This window comes from Marmota marmota, unplaced genomic scaffold, assembly GCF_001458135.2.
Source record: "Marmota marmota marmota unplaced genomic scaffold, marMar, whole genome shotgun sequence".
Lineage (NCBI taxonomy): Eukaryota > Metazoa > Chordata > Mammalia > Rodentia > Sciuridae > Marmota > Marmota marmota.
Genome location: NW_026000037.1, coordinates 55,804,267 through 55,823,265, shown reverse-complemented (window position 1 = coordinate 55,823,265; position 18,999 = coordinate 55,804,267). Strand labels below are relative to the sequence as shown.

Genomic DNA, 18,999 nt, shown 5'->3' with positions numbered 1-18,999 from the left:
TATATATATATTATTTGTGACTTTGAGTCTCACTTGTTTAATAGGCTGTAAATACCATTTCTGGAATAGCATCCATTTCTAATGACTTCCATTTTATTTGTAAGTAAAACCTTAGGTATTTCTTTATAATTGAAGTTATTAGGGAATGACATTCAAAGTTGTTCTCTTTTTGATTCAGTGGCCTGAAACTAGAAGTCATTTAGACCAAAGTTTTGCAGAGAAAAATGACTTGAGAGTTAAATTGTTAAGACAGTTTAAGTACCTAAAAATAATATATATAGGTCTAAGATGTGGGAAATGGCATTCTGCATCACTAAGCTCTTCAATCCCTTGAATACCATCTGTTTAAATTTAAAACAGGTTTGTAGTATTTAAGATTTGAATATTTAGAGATTAAACAAAGGAAAGGTCCAAAAGATAGTTAGCATGTGAAAATCAAGTGTATCATTTTATGCTGAAAGCATTTCAGAGAAATGTAATTAACATTCAAATCAAATGAAAGCATCTACATTAGAAATACTCTCTCCCACACACAGTAAAACCCTCATTTATATTATTTTCTTTTTTTTTTTTCCTTCTAGTATCAGATAGTGCTCCTCATCTTGAGTGCCTAGCAGAATTTCAAGAGAATGTAAGGAAGACCAACAATTTTTCAGCTTTTATTGCCAATGTTCGGAAAGCGTTTACTGCTATGGTTTATAATTAATGTATAAATGTATATAACAAGGTTGGTTTTTTTGTCATTTCTTTATAAAAGAATGCCCATCTTATTGTCTGGCTATAGTTCTTTGGTGTTTTTGTGATATTTATGTGGTATGAAGGAAACAAGCATATATTACCTCAAAATATTCCTCTTTGACATAAATACCTAATTAGAGCTGAAGATGGTCAAGAAGCAGAGTCAGAAAAGCTACCTTCCCTCCTGCTATTTGCCTTGAAGCAGAATGTAAAATATGATAATTTGCATTCCCAAAAATAAATTTAAATAAACAAACTATCCCACCCTGAAAATCCCACACATTGATAATGTATGTTAGCTATTAATTCTGCAGTAGACTGAAAAGCCTACTTATTAAAGTTCCAAGATTATATCTATTAAGGAAAGACAGAAGTTAATCACTGAAGAGAGCTATCATTGGCTCAGAACAAACCTGCTTCATTGATTTACTCCCCTTAACTTACCTTCCCTGTTTCCCACATCTAGAAGCCCAAACTCTTTCCTTTGTCTTGCCACTTTTCTAAAAACATATTACTCTTTGTTGAAGATGAACCAGAGTTCTAAACCACTGCTTTGAGTTATCTTTCACTGAGGTTAGGAGACCTTAATAAACCTTGTTTTTCCTTTTATTAACCTGAGTTTTGTTACAGGGGTCTGTGCACAATATAAACTTGAGGGTTGAAGATAAATTATGTTTCATCCCTGAAAGGTGTATTTCTTTAAAATATTTAATTAAAATTTTCAGGAGTATTGATAAGGTAAAATGTGTCTTTTAAAAATGAAAAATAGTTAATAAGTATATGCTTTTATTTGTTTGGTACTGGGGATTGAAACCAAGGGTGTTTTACCACTGAGCTACATCCCTAGCCGCAGCCCTTTCTTTCTTTCTTTCTTTATTTTGAGACAGGATCTCATTAAAGTGTGAGCCTACTATCTTAGCCTCCAAAGTTGCTGGGATTATAAGTGTATGCCACCACAATTGGCTGTTTGTTTGTTTTAAAGTATCAGAGTCAGGTAGTTTATTCCTAGCACTGAGATTGAGAATTTGTACACTGTGCCTTACTATTCTCTAAGCTTGTGAAGGTCATTCAAAGATTTAAAAAATGGGCCAAATTTGGAGTTGATAAAGTACTTGGCAAAATAAAGATTACTGTCTACTATCATCCTAATATCATAAGAAAAAGAGAGAAGAATATTTTTTCTTACACTAAGAAGGATCTGCCCCTAGAATAAAAGATAATCCTTTACTTCAGAAGAAGATTGGCAATATCCTACTAAGATATCCAGAAAAGGGCATATTTTCAAAATTTCAAAGGCAAAGATTTAATTGTAATATTTGTACCATGTAATTCTGGTCTGTATATAAGTTAACCACATTGAGTCTATTTAACACAGACTAGATCCACATCTTGATTTGTTCCAGAATCTAGTTTTTGTCACCATCCTTTCCTTGTATATTTGATTGTATGTAGGTGTGCTGAAATTGCATAATAATGTTTCAAGATATCATGGGCACAATTAAAAGACCATAGAATAAAGGATTCCATGGTCCTTCTGCTGTCTTCTCTCTAAATAGTCAGAATTGAGCCAGTTAGTAATAGGAGTAGGAAAGGAGTATCTCCACTCCTGCCTTGGATGTGGCTCAGGGCTTTGCTCAGATAAACAGTAGAATTTCTTTGAGAAGAATGCAGTGAACTGGTAGAAATGTGTTAAGTGCCTCATACTAGTAGACATTCCAGCTTTTAGGAACTGCTGGTTTGTATTATTTCTGTAGTGGTCAAAGTCTAATAAATTACCCTAGTGTGCTATTCTGCTTTGTGTCACTGTGACCAGAGTACCTGACAATAACAACTTAGAATAGGAAGAATTTATTTTCCCGCACTGTTTCAGAGGATTCACTCTATGTTTGGCTAGCTCCAAGGTAGAATATCATGATGGAAGGGCGTGGCAGAGAAAAATTACTCAGCCCATACCAACAAAGTAGAGAGAGGAAGGAATCAGAGAGAAGACAAACCCTTTCAGGGCTTGCCCCCAGTGACCTACTTCCTCCAAAGAGGTCTCATTTCCCAACAGTACCTGCAGTCATCAGTGGATTAATCCATCCGAACCCTCATGATCTAATCACCTCCCCAAAGCCCCACCTCTGAGCACATGAGACCTGGGGAGGCTTTCCAGATCCAAACCATAATACCTTGAGATTAGAATATGTGTAACTAATAATAGGCTTATCCTATTTCAGAAGGGGCTTGGCTAAAGAGAGCACAATAATTCCCCCTTATCTATGGGGGATACCTTCTAATATCACCAGTGGATGCCTAAAACCATGGATAATGTCAAATCCTGTATATACTAGTTTATATACCTATGATAAATTAAACTTTATAAAGTAGGCACAATAAGAAATTAACAATAACTAATGCAACATATAACAATAAAATAGACCATAAAAAAGTCAAATAAGGGCCCTGCACAGTGGTACACACGTGTAATCCCAGTGGCTCGGGAGGCGGAGGCAAGAGAATCAAAGCCAAAGAGTTCAAAGCCAGCCTCAGCAATTTAGCAAGGCACTAAGCAACTCAGTGAGACCCTGTCTGTAATAAAATACAAAATAGGGCGAGGGATGTGGCTCAATGGTAGAATGCCCCTGAGTTCAATCCTCAGTACCCCCCCTAAAAAAGTCAAATGAAGCTTACTTGAACTTAAGCACTATGATATCATGACAGTCAACCTGAGAGCAGAGACCACTACTAAGTAACTAAAAGGTATCATACAGCATGGATATGCTGGAAAAAAAGATGTTTCGCCTGATGATGCATGATGGTGCCAGATTTTATCAGGCTACTCAGAATGGTACACAATTTAACAATTTATAATTTATTTCTGGAATTGTCTATTTAAATTTTCAGATCACAATTGACCGTGAGTGACTGAAACTGTAGAAAATGAAACTGCAGATGAGAACACAGTATTTTAATAGAGTACAATGAGCAAACTCTATAGTTTTCCTTGGGCAGACTTTTACATTTGGCCTTATTTAATCTATCTACATTTAAATGAATATATGCAATGATATCAAGACCCAAGTTTAGTTTTTGTGAAAATAGCTTGACTTAGAGTTCAAATTTTATCATCATGATCCATTTCTTAGCTATTTCTTCTGGGCTGAAGCTCTATGTGATGGATCCCCACAAATTTCAATTCCTCCCAGTCCACCAAATGCTAGTGACTGAGGGGATATGTGCATATGCTGAACTATACTAGATCCCTTCAAAAGTCCAGGTGTGGAGGCAGTTTAACCTTGGAAAATGGGTTAAGGGTGGGGATGTAGTTCTGCAATGGGAAAGAAAACAGATGTGTGGCATCCAAATATATCAGATGACCACAACAATGAAGTCATGGTTACTGAATTTCTCTGCTTGAAGTATATCCTCAATTATACTTAAAACTTGGGGGAAGATCTTTATTTATTGAAACTAATGGAAAGACATGTTCCATACCACAAACGTGGTGATCTAATGTTTTGAACCACATTAAGACGACACTAGGCATTGATACAGTTTGCTTAGCAAGAAGAAATTCTCTAGAATCTCTTGCATCTGTACATTTGAGAAATGAGAATTGAATGTACATTCCAAGAAGTTTATCTAATAGTCACAAGAATGTTGGATCAGATACAAAAGTTCAGGTATAAGGCTATTAAAGTTCTCAAGATGATAGTTTTGGTGGTTAACCTACAACATCGAATCTTTCCAAGTCATGATGTTCTAGTCAGCCAAGGTCAAGCAATCTGCAGACCTTTAATATAGGTACAGCTTCTTTGAAGAACTTCATACTCCCCTGCAAGGGTAAGAAATGGATCTCTCCCCTATTAGAGCCACTTTTCTTCAAGGAATAGTCATCCATTGCTTCTAAATGGGGAGTGGGGTGCAGTTGTTGCACAATCTGGGAATAAAAACCTATAGCAGGAAAGTCACAAAATGACTGTGTGGAACAATATGTGCTGCTGGGACCCAAAACTATATAAAGAAAAGTACATTGTCATGCCAAGCAAAGCACCTTGGGCCATGGCAATTTCTTTTGACTTGTTTTTCTCAACAGGAAAGTCTACTCCTTCTATGAACCCAGCCCAACCCTTTTCCAAGTCCTTTACACATATCTGCTCATTTGCATTCTCTCGACCTGTGAGGTATATACTATCAGTAACCTTGTTCTGCAAATAAGGAGTCCAAAGAACTGTGTTTAAGAAACTTCAAGTCACACAGCTGATGAATGTTTGACTTGAGATTTAAACTCAAGAGTTTGGCACCTGAGTCCATGAGCTTTACCTAGACTGCACTATACTACTGCCTTACGCAAAGACAATGTTCCTTTTTTCTTTTTTCATTTTAATTGAACCTTTACTTTATTCATTTGTTTTTATGTGGTGCTGAGGAATGAACCCCCCAAAGTGCCTCACCCATGCCAGGCAACTACACTGAGTATCACTGAGCTACAGCCCCAGCCACCACAAAGTTCTTAACAGTTAAGATTTGTTAAGGAAATAAGTTAGCATAGGTATATGAGCTGGGAGAAGGGGGAGACAGGACAGGGGAACAACTGTAAAAGGGCCACTGACTAGTCATTGACCCAGAGATACCATTCTTACTCCACATTCCAGAAGGAGGATGAGGGTCAAATTGCCCTGAGGGTCAGCTGACTCATATGATATTCTGCTTGCATCACTAGGCCAGAAAGCACTTAATGACGCAAATACACAGACATAGGTCCTCAGTTTTCAAAAAGTACAGGTATATGACCTTCAAACAGACAGCAACTACACAAGGCATCAGGCCCCAAAGGGCACGGCTACCTGCCACTGTCTTAACTGATCTGCCTGCCCATCTCTTAGATGTGTATCTCACTTTCTTTTGCCTTTTTCTTACCTAGCAATAACCTTGATCTAAATGATATCTCTGCCTTGCCTTATTGTCCTAATACCTAAGGACCAAGGAATGATCACAACACTCCACAGCTGACAACCCTCCATAAGAGATTCTAAACAAATTTGAACTTACATAATTTATTTTTCATGCTTTTATAGAAGTATAATTTTTTTTTAAGAGCAAACTTTTTTGAAAGCAGGGGAATATTTTTTTCTAGATCCTTAGGAAATAGCCTCAATAAAATAACAGAGTAGCTGTAGATCTCAGAAACGAGTTATAAGTTATTAGGGTAGCTGCCCTCTAATTTTTGTTTTTATTTTTCTGGCAGAATTGGGTTTTGAAACCAGGGCCACACTACCACTGAGCTATATCCCCAGCCCTTTTTAGTTTTTTATTTTGTATTTTGAGACAGAGTCTCACTAAGTTGCCAAGGCTGGCCTCAAACGTGATCCTCCTGTCTCAGCCTCCTAAGTTGCTGGGATTACAAGCATGCACCACCATGTCTGGCAGTACCTGACCCTTAGGACCTCTGTGACTCATTGAGAAGTCTCAAGGGACGTCAACTAGTCATCAACCCAGGTTTTTGTGGGACTAGAGGATGGACAGCTATTGACCTGTGCATTCTCTCTGCAAAAGATACCTGTTCCACGCTATGTCCCCACACTGCTGCAAATCCAACCCCACCTTCTCATCCCTACACCACCAAGCTCATCTTCCCTAGCTGGGTTATACTTTCTTCCTACATGATACTGCAAAGGACAATAGGATGTATGGGCTTGATCCTAATGTGCTTACCTTGCTCCCAGTCAGGCTGATTATCCCTCAAGGTCGCTGGCATTGGGGGAAGGGCTTTCGTCTTGGAGGAGAGAGCAAATAAACTATACTTTAAATTGCTAATCTGCTTATAATATTGTACAATAAAATTTACTTTACCCAAGACTATTATATTGTCTTTTGATGGATCATAAGGCACTTTACGTGATTAAAATGCCTTTTAATCATGAATATTCATTATTTTGAGTAATTGAAAATTTTTTAAAAATGAAACTAGTAGATCTTTCTGGTTGATAGAATGATGGATGTATTAGCTTTTACTAAATTAGCAAGGAGATAAAGTAGAATAACATCTTTTCTGTGTTCAGTGAAAATTTGGTTCTGGCTTCCATGGTCTATAATTCAGATTGTTAATGGTGCTAAAAACTTTCTGACATATGAAACTGCTTAATGGAGTATAATTATTAAATCCTAATTAATAGTTTAAAAGCATTAATATTAAAATTATTCTATATGGAAGACTTGGGCACATCATTATTCTCTCTGAATATGCACTCAATTTTATCCTAAATCTAAGGTGTGACATCCCATCTGTTCAAACAGAAAATTCTTGCCTTAATAAAAAGGTATTCTACAAGTGTGTTATACCCAAATATATTTGTATTTTATCTAGTTTAAGACTGTAATGTCTCTCCCCCTCACCTCTGTTTTGTTGTTTGGGAGCTGGGGACCAATTCTAGGGCTTTGTGCCTGCTTAAGCACACTCTACCACTGAGCTACAACCCCAGCCCCGATAGTATTTCTTTGAGGCTTACAAAGTATATGTCACAAATGCAAAAGAATTTGCAGCAACATTCCAAAAAAAGAAAAACATTTATGTTTTCATGAAGTACAACTGATTTGTGAAGAAAAAGAAATGTCTCTTTTTGAAAATTACTTCCAAAGGGCTTCAGGGTCCAACCACCATTAACATTACTTTCTCTTTACAGAATAGTCTGGTATAGGCTGCAGTCAATTGCTACACACTATTTTATCCATCAGGGCTTAATGAAAGTAAGATGAAAAGGAAATATAAATTCTAAATCTCTTTTCATAGTCAAATGTTCACTATTATTCAGCCAACTTTCTTCATGCAGAAAGCCTTCATTAATACACATTAAATGACATTAAAACTTCAGATCTGTTCTTCTTGACTGTAAGTCTCATAACAAATTTTACTTGAGTTCCTTGAGATCTAATATCTATAAATATCTATTGTGTTAGTTATATACTATATAAGAGTGTAATGACCCAGAATACACACACACACACACATATATATAAAACTTGGTTTTAGAAATTCATTCTTAAAATTATAAGGATATAGGGGGAAAGGCACACTCATTTATTGCTAGTGGGACTAGTGCAATGGTTCTGGAAACCTGTATGGAGATTCCTTAGAAAACTTGGAATGGAACCACCATTCATCCCAGCTATCCCACTCCTTGGTCTATACCCAAAGGACTTAAAATCAGCATACTAAAGTGACACAAGAACAACAATGTTTATGGCAGCTCAATTCACAATAGCTAAACTGTGGAAGCAACCTAGATACTCTCCAATAGATGAATGGATAAAGAAATTGTGATATACGCGCGTGCACACACACACACGCTGGAATATTACCCAGCATTAAAAGAGAATAAAATTACCGCATTTTCAGGTAAATGGATGGAGTTGGAGAATATCATGCTAAGTGAAGTAAGTTAATCCCTAGAAAAAACAAAGGTTAAATGTTCTCTCTGATAATTGGATGCTGATCCATAATGGGGTGGGGAGCATGGGAAAAATGGAAGAACTTTGATGGGGCAAAGGAGAGGGAGGGGTTGGGAGGGGGCCTGAGGGTAGGAAAGATGGTGGAATGAGATGGACACCATTACCCTAGGTACATGTATGATTGCACGTATGATGCGACACTACATCTCGTGTACAGCCATAGAAATGTAAAGTTGTGCTATAATTGTGTACAATGAATCAAAATGCATTCTATTGTCATATATACCTAATTAAAAAAGAAAAGTTAAAAGGGGGGTGAGGAGAGTAACAAGTTGGATTTTAATTGCTCATTTAATGCCTATAGCGAAGTCCTAAAGGACAGACTCTATGTGGCACAAAAGTAAACATGTCCAGGTATTTCCATCAACACCATCACCTTCCATTCAAAGGAGTGTGTGATCTCAGGCAGATTTAATCTGTTTTCTGAAAGATGCTGCTTTAACATCCCCATTCTAAACTGTTTCCTTCAGAATAAGTTTGGGGGCCTAGCCTCTCTCATCCTCAAGTCTTTCATTACAGGGTGTTTGAGGAAGTAGCACAAATATTATTCCATTTTAATGGAAAGTGTTGGTTTCCAAGATTTTCCTTTCAAACTGGAGACTCAGTAGCATTTCAAGTTTGTTTCACAAGGGACCTGCTTCCACAATGACCTATTTGGGAAGTACAAAATTCCTTATTTCCAATTAGTTTCCAAATAGGCAAGGAGGCATGGGATTTCAGATACTTGTGCCTCCTTACCCTTTTCTATCCACCTTGCTCTTTTCCTCAGGTCTCCGGGCGTGTCTGGCTGGCATTTGCCCTAACTCTATGAGCAGCTGGTGTGGGCAGGGACTGAATAGGAAGCCCCTGTACAGGAAGTCATTGTCTGAGGTTGAAGCTCCATTCTGCCTCGGATCTGGACGACCACCCCTCTTCTGATCCCATGGGCTTTTGACCTGGGTTCCTAATCCTCTATTCTGTCCCCCAAACTGGATCTATCTTGCTGGTATCTTACTTGCCTATCAATCACTATTCTTCTTGGACTTAATCTGTGTTTTTCCTTATTTCCCAGGCCTTTCTTTACCCCTAGTAGGTTTGTTGTGCCCTGTTGCTATCCAAGTCCAGAGGAAAAGGACATCTAAATCTTAATTGCTATTCTACCAGGTAACTGATTTCAGGCACATGGCTCCACCCTGAACTAATACCTCCCCACCACCCGTTATGCCAGGAGTTCTCTAGAGTCTCTTTGAATTCATAAACTCTAGTAACCATGGAGTCTCTTTCTTGCCTCCTTCACCATCCATCGTTTATCTGATTCTGTTTCTAGCAAACAACTGTGAGTGCAAAGTGAAGTGACCTACAGATAGGACTCTACCACCCATTTAAGAAGAAAACCTCACAAAGATTACAGCACTTTATTTTTATGTGCACCACACTGCAGAGTTTACAAAGTAAGTCAATGTGCTAAGGTGTTTGTTTTATGCCTGTGTAGCTGTGTTCCCAGGCTTTGAAGGTAGCTCTTCCACATAAGCCGCAGGAAAATGGCCTTTTTTTCCATTTAAAGATCCAAACCACCATCCTTCTTCTTTCTTCTCATGTAAAGTCACAATGTCTCCTGTGAAAATACACCTTTAGTTAGACAAATGGGTCTCTGCAACTTGAGCATATGCCAGAGCCTGACTGGTAGGAGTTTTAAGGAAATCCTACATACAAAGGTTTAACTGGGAGCATCATTTTCTGCATTTGATACAGCTGATGAAGAAAACTTTGTATGAAGCTGGCATAATCCCGAAGAATACTCAAAAGACTGAAGTAATTAATAACTGAGTTATGCCATGAAATGGTTTGCTTAAAAGCAAAATTAGAGTTTTGGGGCATGATGCCCCTGTCATCCCATCTACTTGGGAAGCTGAGGCAGGAAGATTTCAAGTTTCAGGCCAACCTGGGCAACTTATTGAGACCCTGTCTCAAAATAAAAGGGCTGGGGATATAACTCAGTGGTAGAGCATCCCTGGGTTCAATCTCTAGTACCCACCCCCCTTAAAACGGAGTATCAAGTTGGATTTCGGGCTGCCTGGTTTGTCTATAACAGAGGGTTGTCAGCAAACTCTTTTTCAGTGTTGTTCTTTATGTGTTTCATGTGTTGATGGCCATGGTGGCTTGGTATGTTAACTTCTACAAACACGTCTCAGCTGACGATCAAGACAGCTTAGGATCAAAACAGTTCCTCTCTACTCCACCTAGCTTCACAGTCCAAAATTCAAAAGAAATGACTTCCCATTATCAATTTAGATAATATCAATAAAACATCAATTTGAAGACAATGCTTTTTTAAAGCATTGATTCAAATAAATGGAATTCCTAGCTCTCACCCAGTTCTCTAGGGTTTCTTTTAAAACCATCATTGAGATATTAATAACCTTAAAGTATAACCTGGTGCCCCATATCCTTTGGCTATCCTTTGTCTTGTGGGAGAGTCCTTTCTCTCTGATCATTCCCTGGATATGAAAATAAGAGTTTTTTTCAGCATCCAAGATGTACTTCTATAGCATCCTTCTGAGGTCACATTTCAATTTTTTTTTCACTCTTTTCCCCAGCAATTTTCATTGGAAGGTGAAGAAGACTGTTAAACCCCTTTTATCTTTTTAAAGTCATGAATCACTCTTTATTCTTCTAGGAGGTCATTTCCAACTTAAGTTCGCCCTCTAAGGAGTTCTCCCAGGTCAGCAGATTGTTTGACAAATCTATTAACAGGAATTCAAACAAATAATTTGAAATTGTATTGCCAGCTTCCCTAGGCCTCCACTGTCATGTTTCATTGAAAGAAACTACTTAGAATATGGAGCAAAGGTGGACTTTGCAAATAACTAAGAACTGAAATAACTGAAGTTACTGTGAAACTCAGGATCCCTAAATTCCAGGGAAATGTGTTCTTGTTCTTAAAGAAGAAAAATAATTGAAGAACTCTGACACACACTGAAAAGGAAATAATAGCAAATGTATAGTGTCCCTGTTGTTTAGCTGCAAAATCCATCTCAATTTTCTATCAAGCCATAGCCACACCATGAGTAATAAAGCCTTCTCCCATCACACAGCTCTTTCTCATGAATTCTTCCATTTCCAGATCTCCACCTTAGCTTTAATACCCATACGTGGACACCTAAGGAAAGTTGAGGCTGGAGACTTGTTCTTGTTTAACAATGTTGAGGTTTACATCATCCATAACATTCCTTGTTATGAAAATCATAACACAAAAAAGAGGGTCTGATAAGATTGGCAGAAATATTTTCCTGTGAAATAAATGGGATAAAATTAAACTGGGGCTCTAAACCTAGACTTTAAAATATGCTATTCTACTAGCTCATGAGCAGATGTCACCAGTGGGTCTCATGTTGGAAGCACAAAGAGGTGGCGCTGCATCTCTAATGGCTCTCATTACCCTTGTTCTGCCCCCATGTAGCACTATGATTAAGGGCACAACTGAATTTGTCAGCTCAAATCTTGTGCTGCCACTGCCTGTAACTTTAGCCAAAGTACTTACCCTTTTTATGCCTCAGTCTTATCAGCTATAAAATAGAAATAAATACAATCCCTGCCTTTAAGAATTTTTATGAATGTTAAATTGAACAATATGCTTTCAACAAGGTCTGGATTGTAAGAAGAAAATAAATCTTAGCCATCATCATTATTTGAGCTTCAGTTTTTCAGGTGCCTTTCTTTATCTTCTCAGAAGGGTGATTATAAACCTCAACTGTCTTGACATTGGTGGTTAAGACTGCTGTGCTAAGACAGGACTTCATGCATGTCAAGGATTTCAGCATGGGAAGGCAATTAAAATATCTGAAAATGATTCTTACCTTTTTCCAAATTCAATTCATCATCTTGCCTGGCTTGAAAAGAATACAAGGCCTTGCAAAGACTGTTGCTGAGCCGGGCCACGCCAGAGGCTAAAAATTGGATTAAGTTGTAATTACCATGCTGTGTTAGTAGGCAAAATGAATGATCAGAAGCTCTGGTTATTTAACAGTGTGATGCAGAGTTTATATATAATGAAATTTTCTCAAAAGTTTATAATTCTACCAAATAGTCATCCCTTGATTCAATAAGTATATATGAATATATTATAAGTATATATTCAGTGTATATATAAAGAAGCCTCCTACTTTGTATATAGAATATGTATACTATATAAACAAAAAACATATTCTAATATGGGAAATAGTTTAGAGGAAAAAAGCTATTGTCATCATAAGAGTAAGGATGACAATTTTAAATTACTTGTTTTTCACATGAGCTTAGTTAACATCATTCGATAATCTGTGTGGAAGTTGAATGCATGTTTGGGAATGCACATCAGTTCTGCCAGTCACGCAAGACTGGCTATTTGAAGCATGTGATTCTTATCATCATCCCTTGGTGATAATGGAACTGTTCCTCAAACAATGTAATGGAGACTTTAATATATTGTGTAGACCATAATGCCCTGGGTTTTATTGAAACATTTTCTCTGTCTATTTGTAATCAAGAAACCAGGCAGTTGAGATTATAGTAGATAGTTGAACAATGAGGAGTAAAGACCTCCGTGAGTGAGTGCCTGTCAAAAGGTGAAGAGCAGTGGGGTGTGGCTGGACAGTGGCCAAGTCAGATGACTGAATAAAGGGGTGCATAAATCATGTGTTCCAAGTGTATGAGTGTCCCTGCAAACCTCCTGGATCACTGTTTCTTGCAGAGAAGACAGGATTTCTATGGAAGTTTAGAAGATGCTATGGAGACAGAGTTACCAAGCTCCTCAAAATGGATAGGATGATTTGACTGTGTGGACAGCAGACTGCAGACTTGGTATCTGCAGTGACTCCTCATGGTATAAATGCTTGCCCCAGCCCCCACTCTTCTTGACTCCCCCCACCTCTTTTGTTAAATCTGTTCATAAGCTGCAGATTCTAATGAATTAATTGAAAAATAGATTTCTTTGAGCAAATATAGATCAATATGGTTCTGAAAATAATATTTAAATGCAGCAATGTGCTTTACCAAGAGGTAAATAGGTCCAAGATTTCTGTGGGCTTTAGATTACCTGAAGATGAGAGGCCTGAATTACGCTGTTCACCAGAAGTCCTGCTCACGACATTCTCTAATCTTTTTGCCAAAAAAGGTCGAGATATTTTCACATAAGTATGAGTATGCTCCTGTTCAAATAGTTCAAAAAAAGTCATTTTAAACAACTCTATTATCAAATGTACTCATGAAAATGATTCAGGAATTTGTTTTCTAAATTGGGGTGAGGAATGTATATATAAATTATTCAATACATTCCTAAGCCCTACTATGTTTAAGTTTTCTTGTTTCAGAAGGCTTAGTATTTTCAGAATTAGACAATTACTGTATTTTATAGTCTGAATTTCCAATTTTGACCTGTTTATCTAGACCATATAATAGCATTTGTAGCATTACTTCTACAAATTCAACTTCAATGGATTTTAATGAAGTGAAATTATTGCAACTCTGTCTGAATGACTGAGAACATTTTGTAGCACTAGAATCTCTTAGAAAGAATACCATCCCTTCATCACACCTCCCTTTTCTAACAGAAAACAGCTACAAGCAATAGCTACCCATGTACATCGATGAGTTCATTACCAATTCCTGAGAAGTGCAACTGTGGAAAAGTACATGGGTGTGAGTTTTTTAAATTCAACTTATACATTATCCGCATCATATAGTGTATGAAGCTATGCACTAAGCACCCATCACAAGCTATGTTAAAATGAGAAAAACGCATGTAAAAAAACCCTCACAATTTAGGTCTATATGAATACTAAAATTTCAATTTAATAGAAATTTTACTATAAAAACACATTTCAAGGCTAAAGTAAAGGTATGAGGAGGGAGAAGAAATACAAAATATTTTTCATTCTTCATAGTAACTTAACCTACAAGGAATGTATTCAATTGTATTTAGCTTATTGTACTCAGGAGAAATAAAAATAAATTTATCTTAAAATTTTGCAAAAAAGTTTGGGACATATGGCACATGTAATTCATCACAACTTTTTCGCTTTGATGCTAATTTAAGCCCACCACATAGAGAGCCCAATCAAAAAATTATAATCGATCTCTTTAGTTTTACCTTTTCTTTCCACTTGAAGATGGAGGTACTACAGGGATGGCTGGGTTTAGGTCTTTGCTCAAGTTCTGCTAATACTGATGACAGTTTATAGGAGTTGGCTTGCAGAAGGTCTAGTTTCAAATTGTTCTGTGAATACATCATTTAGCCAGGTGAGTAAATTTCTAGAAAATAAGGCACAACTGGATGGTTGAAGGGACAGCAGGATAGTTTTTAAAATAACAAGGTCTAGCATACATTCAGCTCACGTACTGATGTGCACCAAAAATGCTGTAGAGAAAAGTAACTGAGGCCTGGGGTATATCCTGGTGGTAAAGCACTTGCCTAGCATGGGTGAGGCACTGGGTTTGATGCTGAGCTCACACAGAGAGGGGGAGAAAGACAGAGTGAGGGAGGGAGAGAAACTGAAAGAAAAAATAAATAAAACTTTTATAGCAGTCTAGAGAAAATAGGAGTATCCCAGTCTGTACTACTGCAAATAGGATAGGGAAACCTTGTTAGTTACATTACTCAGTACTTTGCAGCAATGACTGGCTTTATGCAATTTTATGCTGAGAAACAAGAAAGGAAATTATAAGTGTTGATTGAAGAAGGCAGAGAAGAAATACAAAATATTTTTCATTCTTCATAGTCACTTAACCTACAAGGAACATATTCAACTGTATTTAGCTTATTGTACTCAGGAGAAATAAAAATAAATTTATCTTAAAATTTTGCAAAAAAGTTTGGGACATATGTGCTCTTTGCTAGTAGTAACAAAGATAAAATTCTATGCAAGAACAATGAAAGAATCTTATAATTCCATGGTATCATAAAATGTTTTTTGGCTTTGATTTGGTAAATATTATTTGCACTAAGTTAACTAAACATTTTGTACGGTCACAGAAAATGTCTGAGAGTCTGTTTTAATGCCAAGTGCCATTGCAGTAGTGTGTCAGATCTCTGTGCTCCAGAGAACAGACACAGACCTTTCTTTTCATAAGAAATGTCCCTGCAACAGCCTCCCCACTAAAAGAAATCTGCACTAAATCCCAGAACAGCTATAATTGGCTGCTTCTGTCCACTTTCTCCAAAGCACCTGAAATTGCCAGTTTGGGCAAAATTATTATATGCTTCCCTTCATAAGAGAGTTAGATAAAGAAAGCTGGCCCAGATTCTAGTATCTTTCAAAACTTGCTAAAATTTTTTACTGTTCCTGAATTCTCAATTAACCCAAGTCCACTTCTGATCACTTGAATCACAGCAAAAACACACATCTTTCACACCTAGGTCATCTGTATCTGTTCAACTTTATTCCTATATAAAATGTTGAGGTCTTTTTCAAGATGCCCTATTAATGTGGGTTCCTCCAAAGTGGTCAAAATGTTCACCCTTCCTATGAATATCTGTGGTGCTGCTGGAGTCCAAGCTCTCCGCCAAAAGGTCAGTGGGACCATCCTGCAGCTCTGCTCCACCATCTCCTACCGCCAGCCTAGCCCCCAAAGAACCTTGCCTCTAAAGTTGCTCATTGTTTCCTCAGAGGCTTTGCCCCTCACCCAGACTGCCCTCTTTTTTCCGTCTGACCACACCTTCCTTTTCTCTTGTTATTCTCTGGGGGCCTGATGCCAGTTGATGGATGAATGGAAAGCAGCATCTTATAAAAATTACAGATGCTCCTCACTTATGATGAGGCTATGTCCCAAGAAACTAGTGTGAGACGAAAATACTTTGAGCCAAAAATGCATTTTGGTGGCACACACCTGTAGTCCTAGCATCTCAGGACGTTGAGGCAGGAAAATTTTGAGTTCAAAACCAGCCTCAGCAAAAGTGAGGTGCTAGCAACTCAGTGAGACCCGGTCTCTAAATAAAATAATAAAATACAAATAGGGCTGGGGATGTGGCTCAGTGGTCGAGTGCCCCTGAGTTCAATCCCCAGTATCCAAACCTCCAAAATGCATTTTATACACTTAACCTCCCGAACATCCTCGCTTATCCTAGCCTATCTTAAATATACTCAGAACTCTTACATCAGCCTACAGCTGGGCAAAATCGTTGAACACAAAGACTGTGTTATAATAAAATGATAAGTATCTCATGTAATTTATGCAATACTGTGTTGAAAGTGAGCCACAGAATGGGTGTGTGGACACACTTACCTACCACTATAAAGTAAAAAAATCACTAAGTCAAATCTGGGGACCATCTGCACTAAATTTTGAGCTCCGCTGAGCACTATGCTAGTACTTACTAAATAATATTCCATCCTCACAAACTCTTTGAGGTAAGTTCCAATGTCTTTATTTCACAGATGGAAAAACCAAAGTTGTCCCAGTTTTCTGTAAGCTGCAGAGCTAAATCCAAACACAAGGCCTTCGTGAATGTAAACCCTGTATTTTAGGAGACTTTTCTTAACTGGGTTAAAGTGCACATCATTTTATTAGATAATGGATCTATTTTGGAGAATTCTATTTAAGATACTATTTTTTTTTTTAACCAGTGTCTTTCTTTTAGAAGATACCAAAGCAAACATTTTTAAGTAGGTGGATTTTTCCAGATCCCTTCCACTACCTATAAAGGGACTGGCCCAATAAGCTGTTCTGTCCCAAGAAAGGAAAGGCAAACATGGGCTGGAAAACAAGTATTTTAAAAATAACCCCTTCATCACTGTGCAAATATTTACCTCATCCATTAACGCAGCTGTGTCTTTCTGGCTCTTTGCATTGGAGAAGGAGGAGCTGCTGGAGTACACAGTAAGCATTCGCTCCAGGCCTGAGAATGAAACAATGTTCTTGGTCACTTTGGGTCACCATTCATCCTGTTTGGTGGGACACAGCTGGGAGCCCGTCCCCCTCAAAGGGGTTCTGAACCTAGAAATAGTATTTTCTCACTGGCTGGGGCAGTTCCTGTTATAGTTGTTATTAGTGAATGATAAATGAATTGTTCATTTACCTTCATTTAATGAAATTTGATAATTACGGGTGCTTTAAATATCTTGATTGTTAGTTTACAAGATGAGATTTTGAATTCCTTTTCGTAGGCCCATTCCAGTAATTTCTAACATTTACATAATGTTAGGCTCTTCCACAGTATTCTGTTTACATCACTAAACATTTTCTGTCTTGGATTTCCTATCTGCATTACATTGCAATGAGTTATTGAGATCCGTGTAAAACAAGCTGGACATATTAGAATTGCAAGTATGCAGCTGTTTTCACCATCTGCATTGCATTAGAACTGCTTCTCTTTCTAACATTCCTAATTGCTAAGGACAAGGTTGAATTTGAATGATTTTTCACCTTATTTCGAAAGTTGTAAAAAGAAAGAAACAGAGCAAAAATTCTGCATGGCAGGTTTAACATATTTTTTAAATCGCACAAATTGTCTCTCATTCCAGCCAATTTCCAAAACACAGTAAAATGCTGTATTTCTAGAAGTGATAGTATAATACTTATATAGCTCTCCTAAATAGGCCAGAATGTTATTTTACACATTTTGCTTTCTCTTTTCTTTTTTAAACTTTTTCTTTATTCATACGACTTAGGTTTGATGTGCGGTTCCTCAAATGAGATGACCCCTGGCCCAGTCAGCAAAAGCAGATTAATCCTAACTTGAAATAAAAACTCTGGGTATGATATTTTTCCTTACTGGACCATTTGAAGAGATAATCACACACCTTCCCTGTCTCTGGAGGCTTTTTCAATGTCTTTTTGCAGTCTCAACAATTTCGGTTTTATTAAAGACTTTCGTCTCTCTTTATCCATTGCATTGTTAGGATCTTCTTCCTTCAGGGAAAGAAAAAAGATGTTCAACAACCTAAGGGGAAAAAGGTAAGAGTTCCTACTCCTAGTTTTTAATGAAACTTTCACTGGCTCCATTTAATTTTAACTTTGCAGAAGAAAAAAGGGAAAAAGAAAATCAGGATAATCTTTAGTTTGCACACATTGTTCTACCTGTTCTAGACCTGATTAAGAAGAAAACATCTTGTATTTACAGCTTGTAAGTACACAGCTGAGCTTTTTCTGTAGCAGAACAAGTTATTCTTGGAGGAGGAGACTTATTTGACTTTCTTGATCAATAAATCTATTTGTTGGATATTTATTGTTCAAGTTAGAGTTCTTTGGTGGTTCAAATATCATGTTTAATCCTCAGGCTAGGATGGCTTCAGGCTAGGATGTGAACTGAGTTCTACGCTTGTGAAATTCCATGCTCTGGCCCCAAATGGGTTTATCATCTAATTAGGCCTTGAAGCATGACATTACGAGAATTAGCAATGTGTCACCATGAATGGTGCAGGCAGCAAGAGGGGAGACAGTCAAAAGCTTCCAGGGGGCTGGAAGACCTGACTGACTAGGACTTTTCAGTAAAGTGAAAGGAGGATAAAGGGCACTCCAGGGACATGCAAAGGACAAAGTGGGGACTCTGTGTGGAATGCTTTAGGAACAAGTAGAACAGTTGCTTGAGTAAAAAGCTAGGGGAAGAAAAAGTGCAAGCTAGGCCAGATTTTAGGGCAGAAGCAGAGATTTTTATCCCATAGGTTATGAGGGACTACTGATGATTTCTGAGCTTTCACTGGATTATCTCAAGCCTTAAATAAGAAAAAAAAAAACCAAAAAACATTAGGATGGTGGGGTGGGGAGGTGACTCAATGTGAGTGGACAGAAACCTGTGGAGAAAGAGGAGGGGAGGAG

At 37.6% G+C, this 18,999-nt stretch overlaps 2 protein-coding genes across 9 annotated transcripts in view; one reads left to right on the top strand and one right to left on the bottom strand.

Annotated features, from left to right (window-relative positions):
- Window positions 1-770, top strand: part of Spc25 (SPC25 component of NDC80 kinetochore complex) — a 17,965-nt gene extending 17,195 nt beyond the window's left edge. For all 3 annotated transcript variants that reach the window (XM_048812427.1, XM_015479280.2, XM_015479281.2), the window contains one exon: window positions 582-770. In XM_048812427.1, the coding sequence (XP_048668384.1) occupies window positions 582-706 (125 nt within the window). In that variant the 3' untranslated portion in view covers window positions 707-770. The remainder of the gene's footprint in view (window positions 1-581) is intronic.
- An 8,838-nt stretch (window positions 771-9,608) lies between these two features.
- The window catches only part of Nostrin (nitric oxide synthase trafficking), a 58,645-nt gene continuing 49,254 nt past the window's right edge, over window positions 9,609-18,999 (bottom strand). For 5 of the 6 annotated variants that reach the window (XM_048812425.1, XM_048812426.1, XM_015479275.2 and 2 more), the window contains 6 exons: window positions 17,985-18,093; window positions 16,992-17,080; window positions 14,336-14,461; window positions 13,283-13,394; window positions 12,066-12,155; window positions 9,609-9,823 (listed from right to left, as the gene is read on the bottom strand). In XM_048812425.1, the coding sequence (XP_048668382.1) occupies window positions 9,687-9,823; window positions 12,066-12,155; window positions 13,283-13,394; window positions 14,336-14,461; window positions 16,992-17,080; window positions 17,985-18,093 (663 nt within the window). In that variant the 3' untranslated portion in view covers window positions 9,609-9,686. The remainder of the gene's footprint in view (window positions 9,824-12,065; window positions 12,156-13,282; window positions 13,395-14,335; window positions 14,462-16,991; window positions 17,081-17,984; window positions 18,094-18,999) is intronic. The other variant, XM_015479278.2, reaches the window with a different exon arrangement.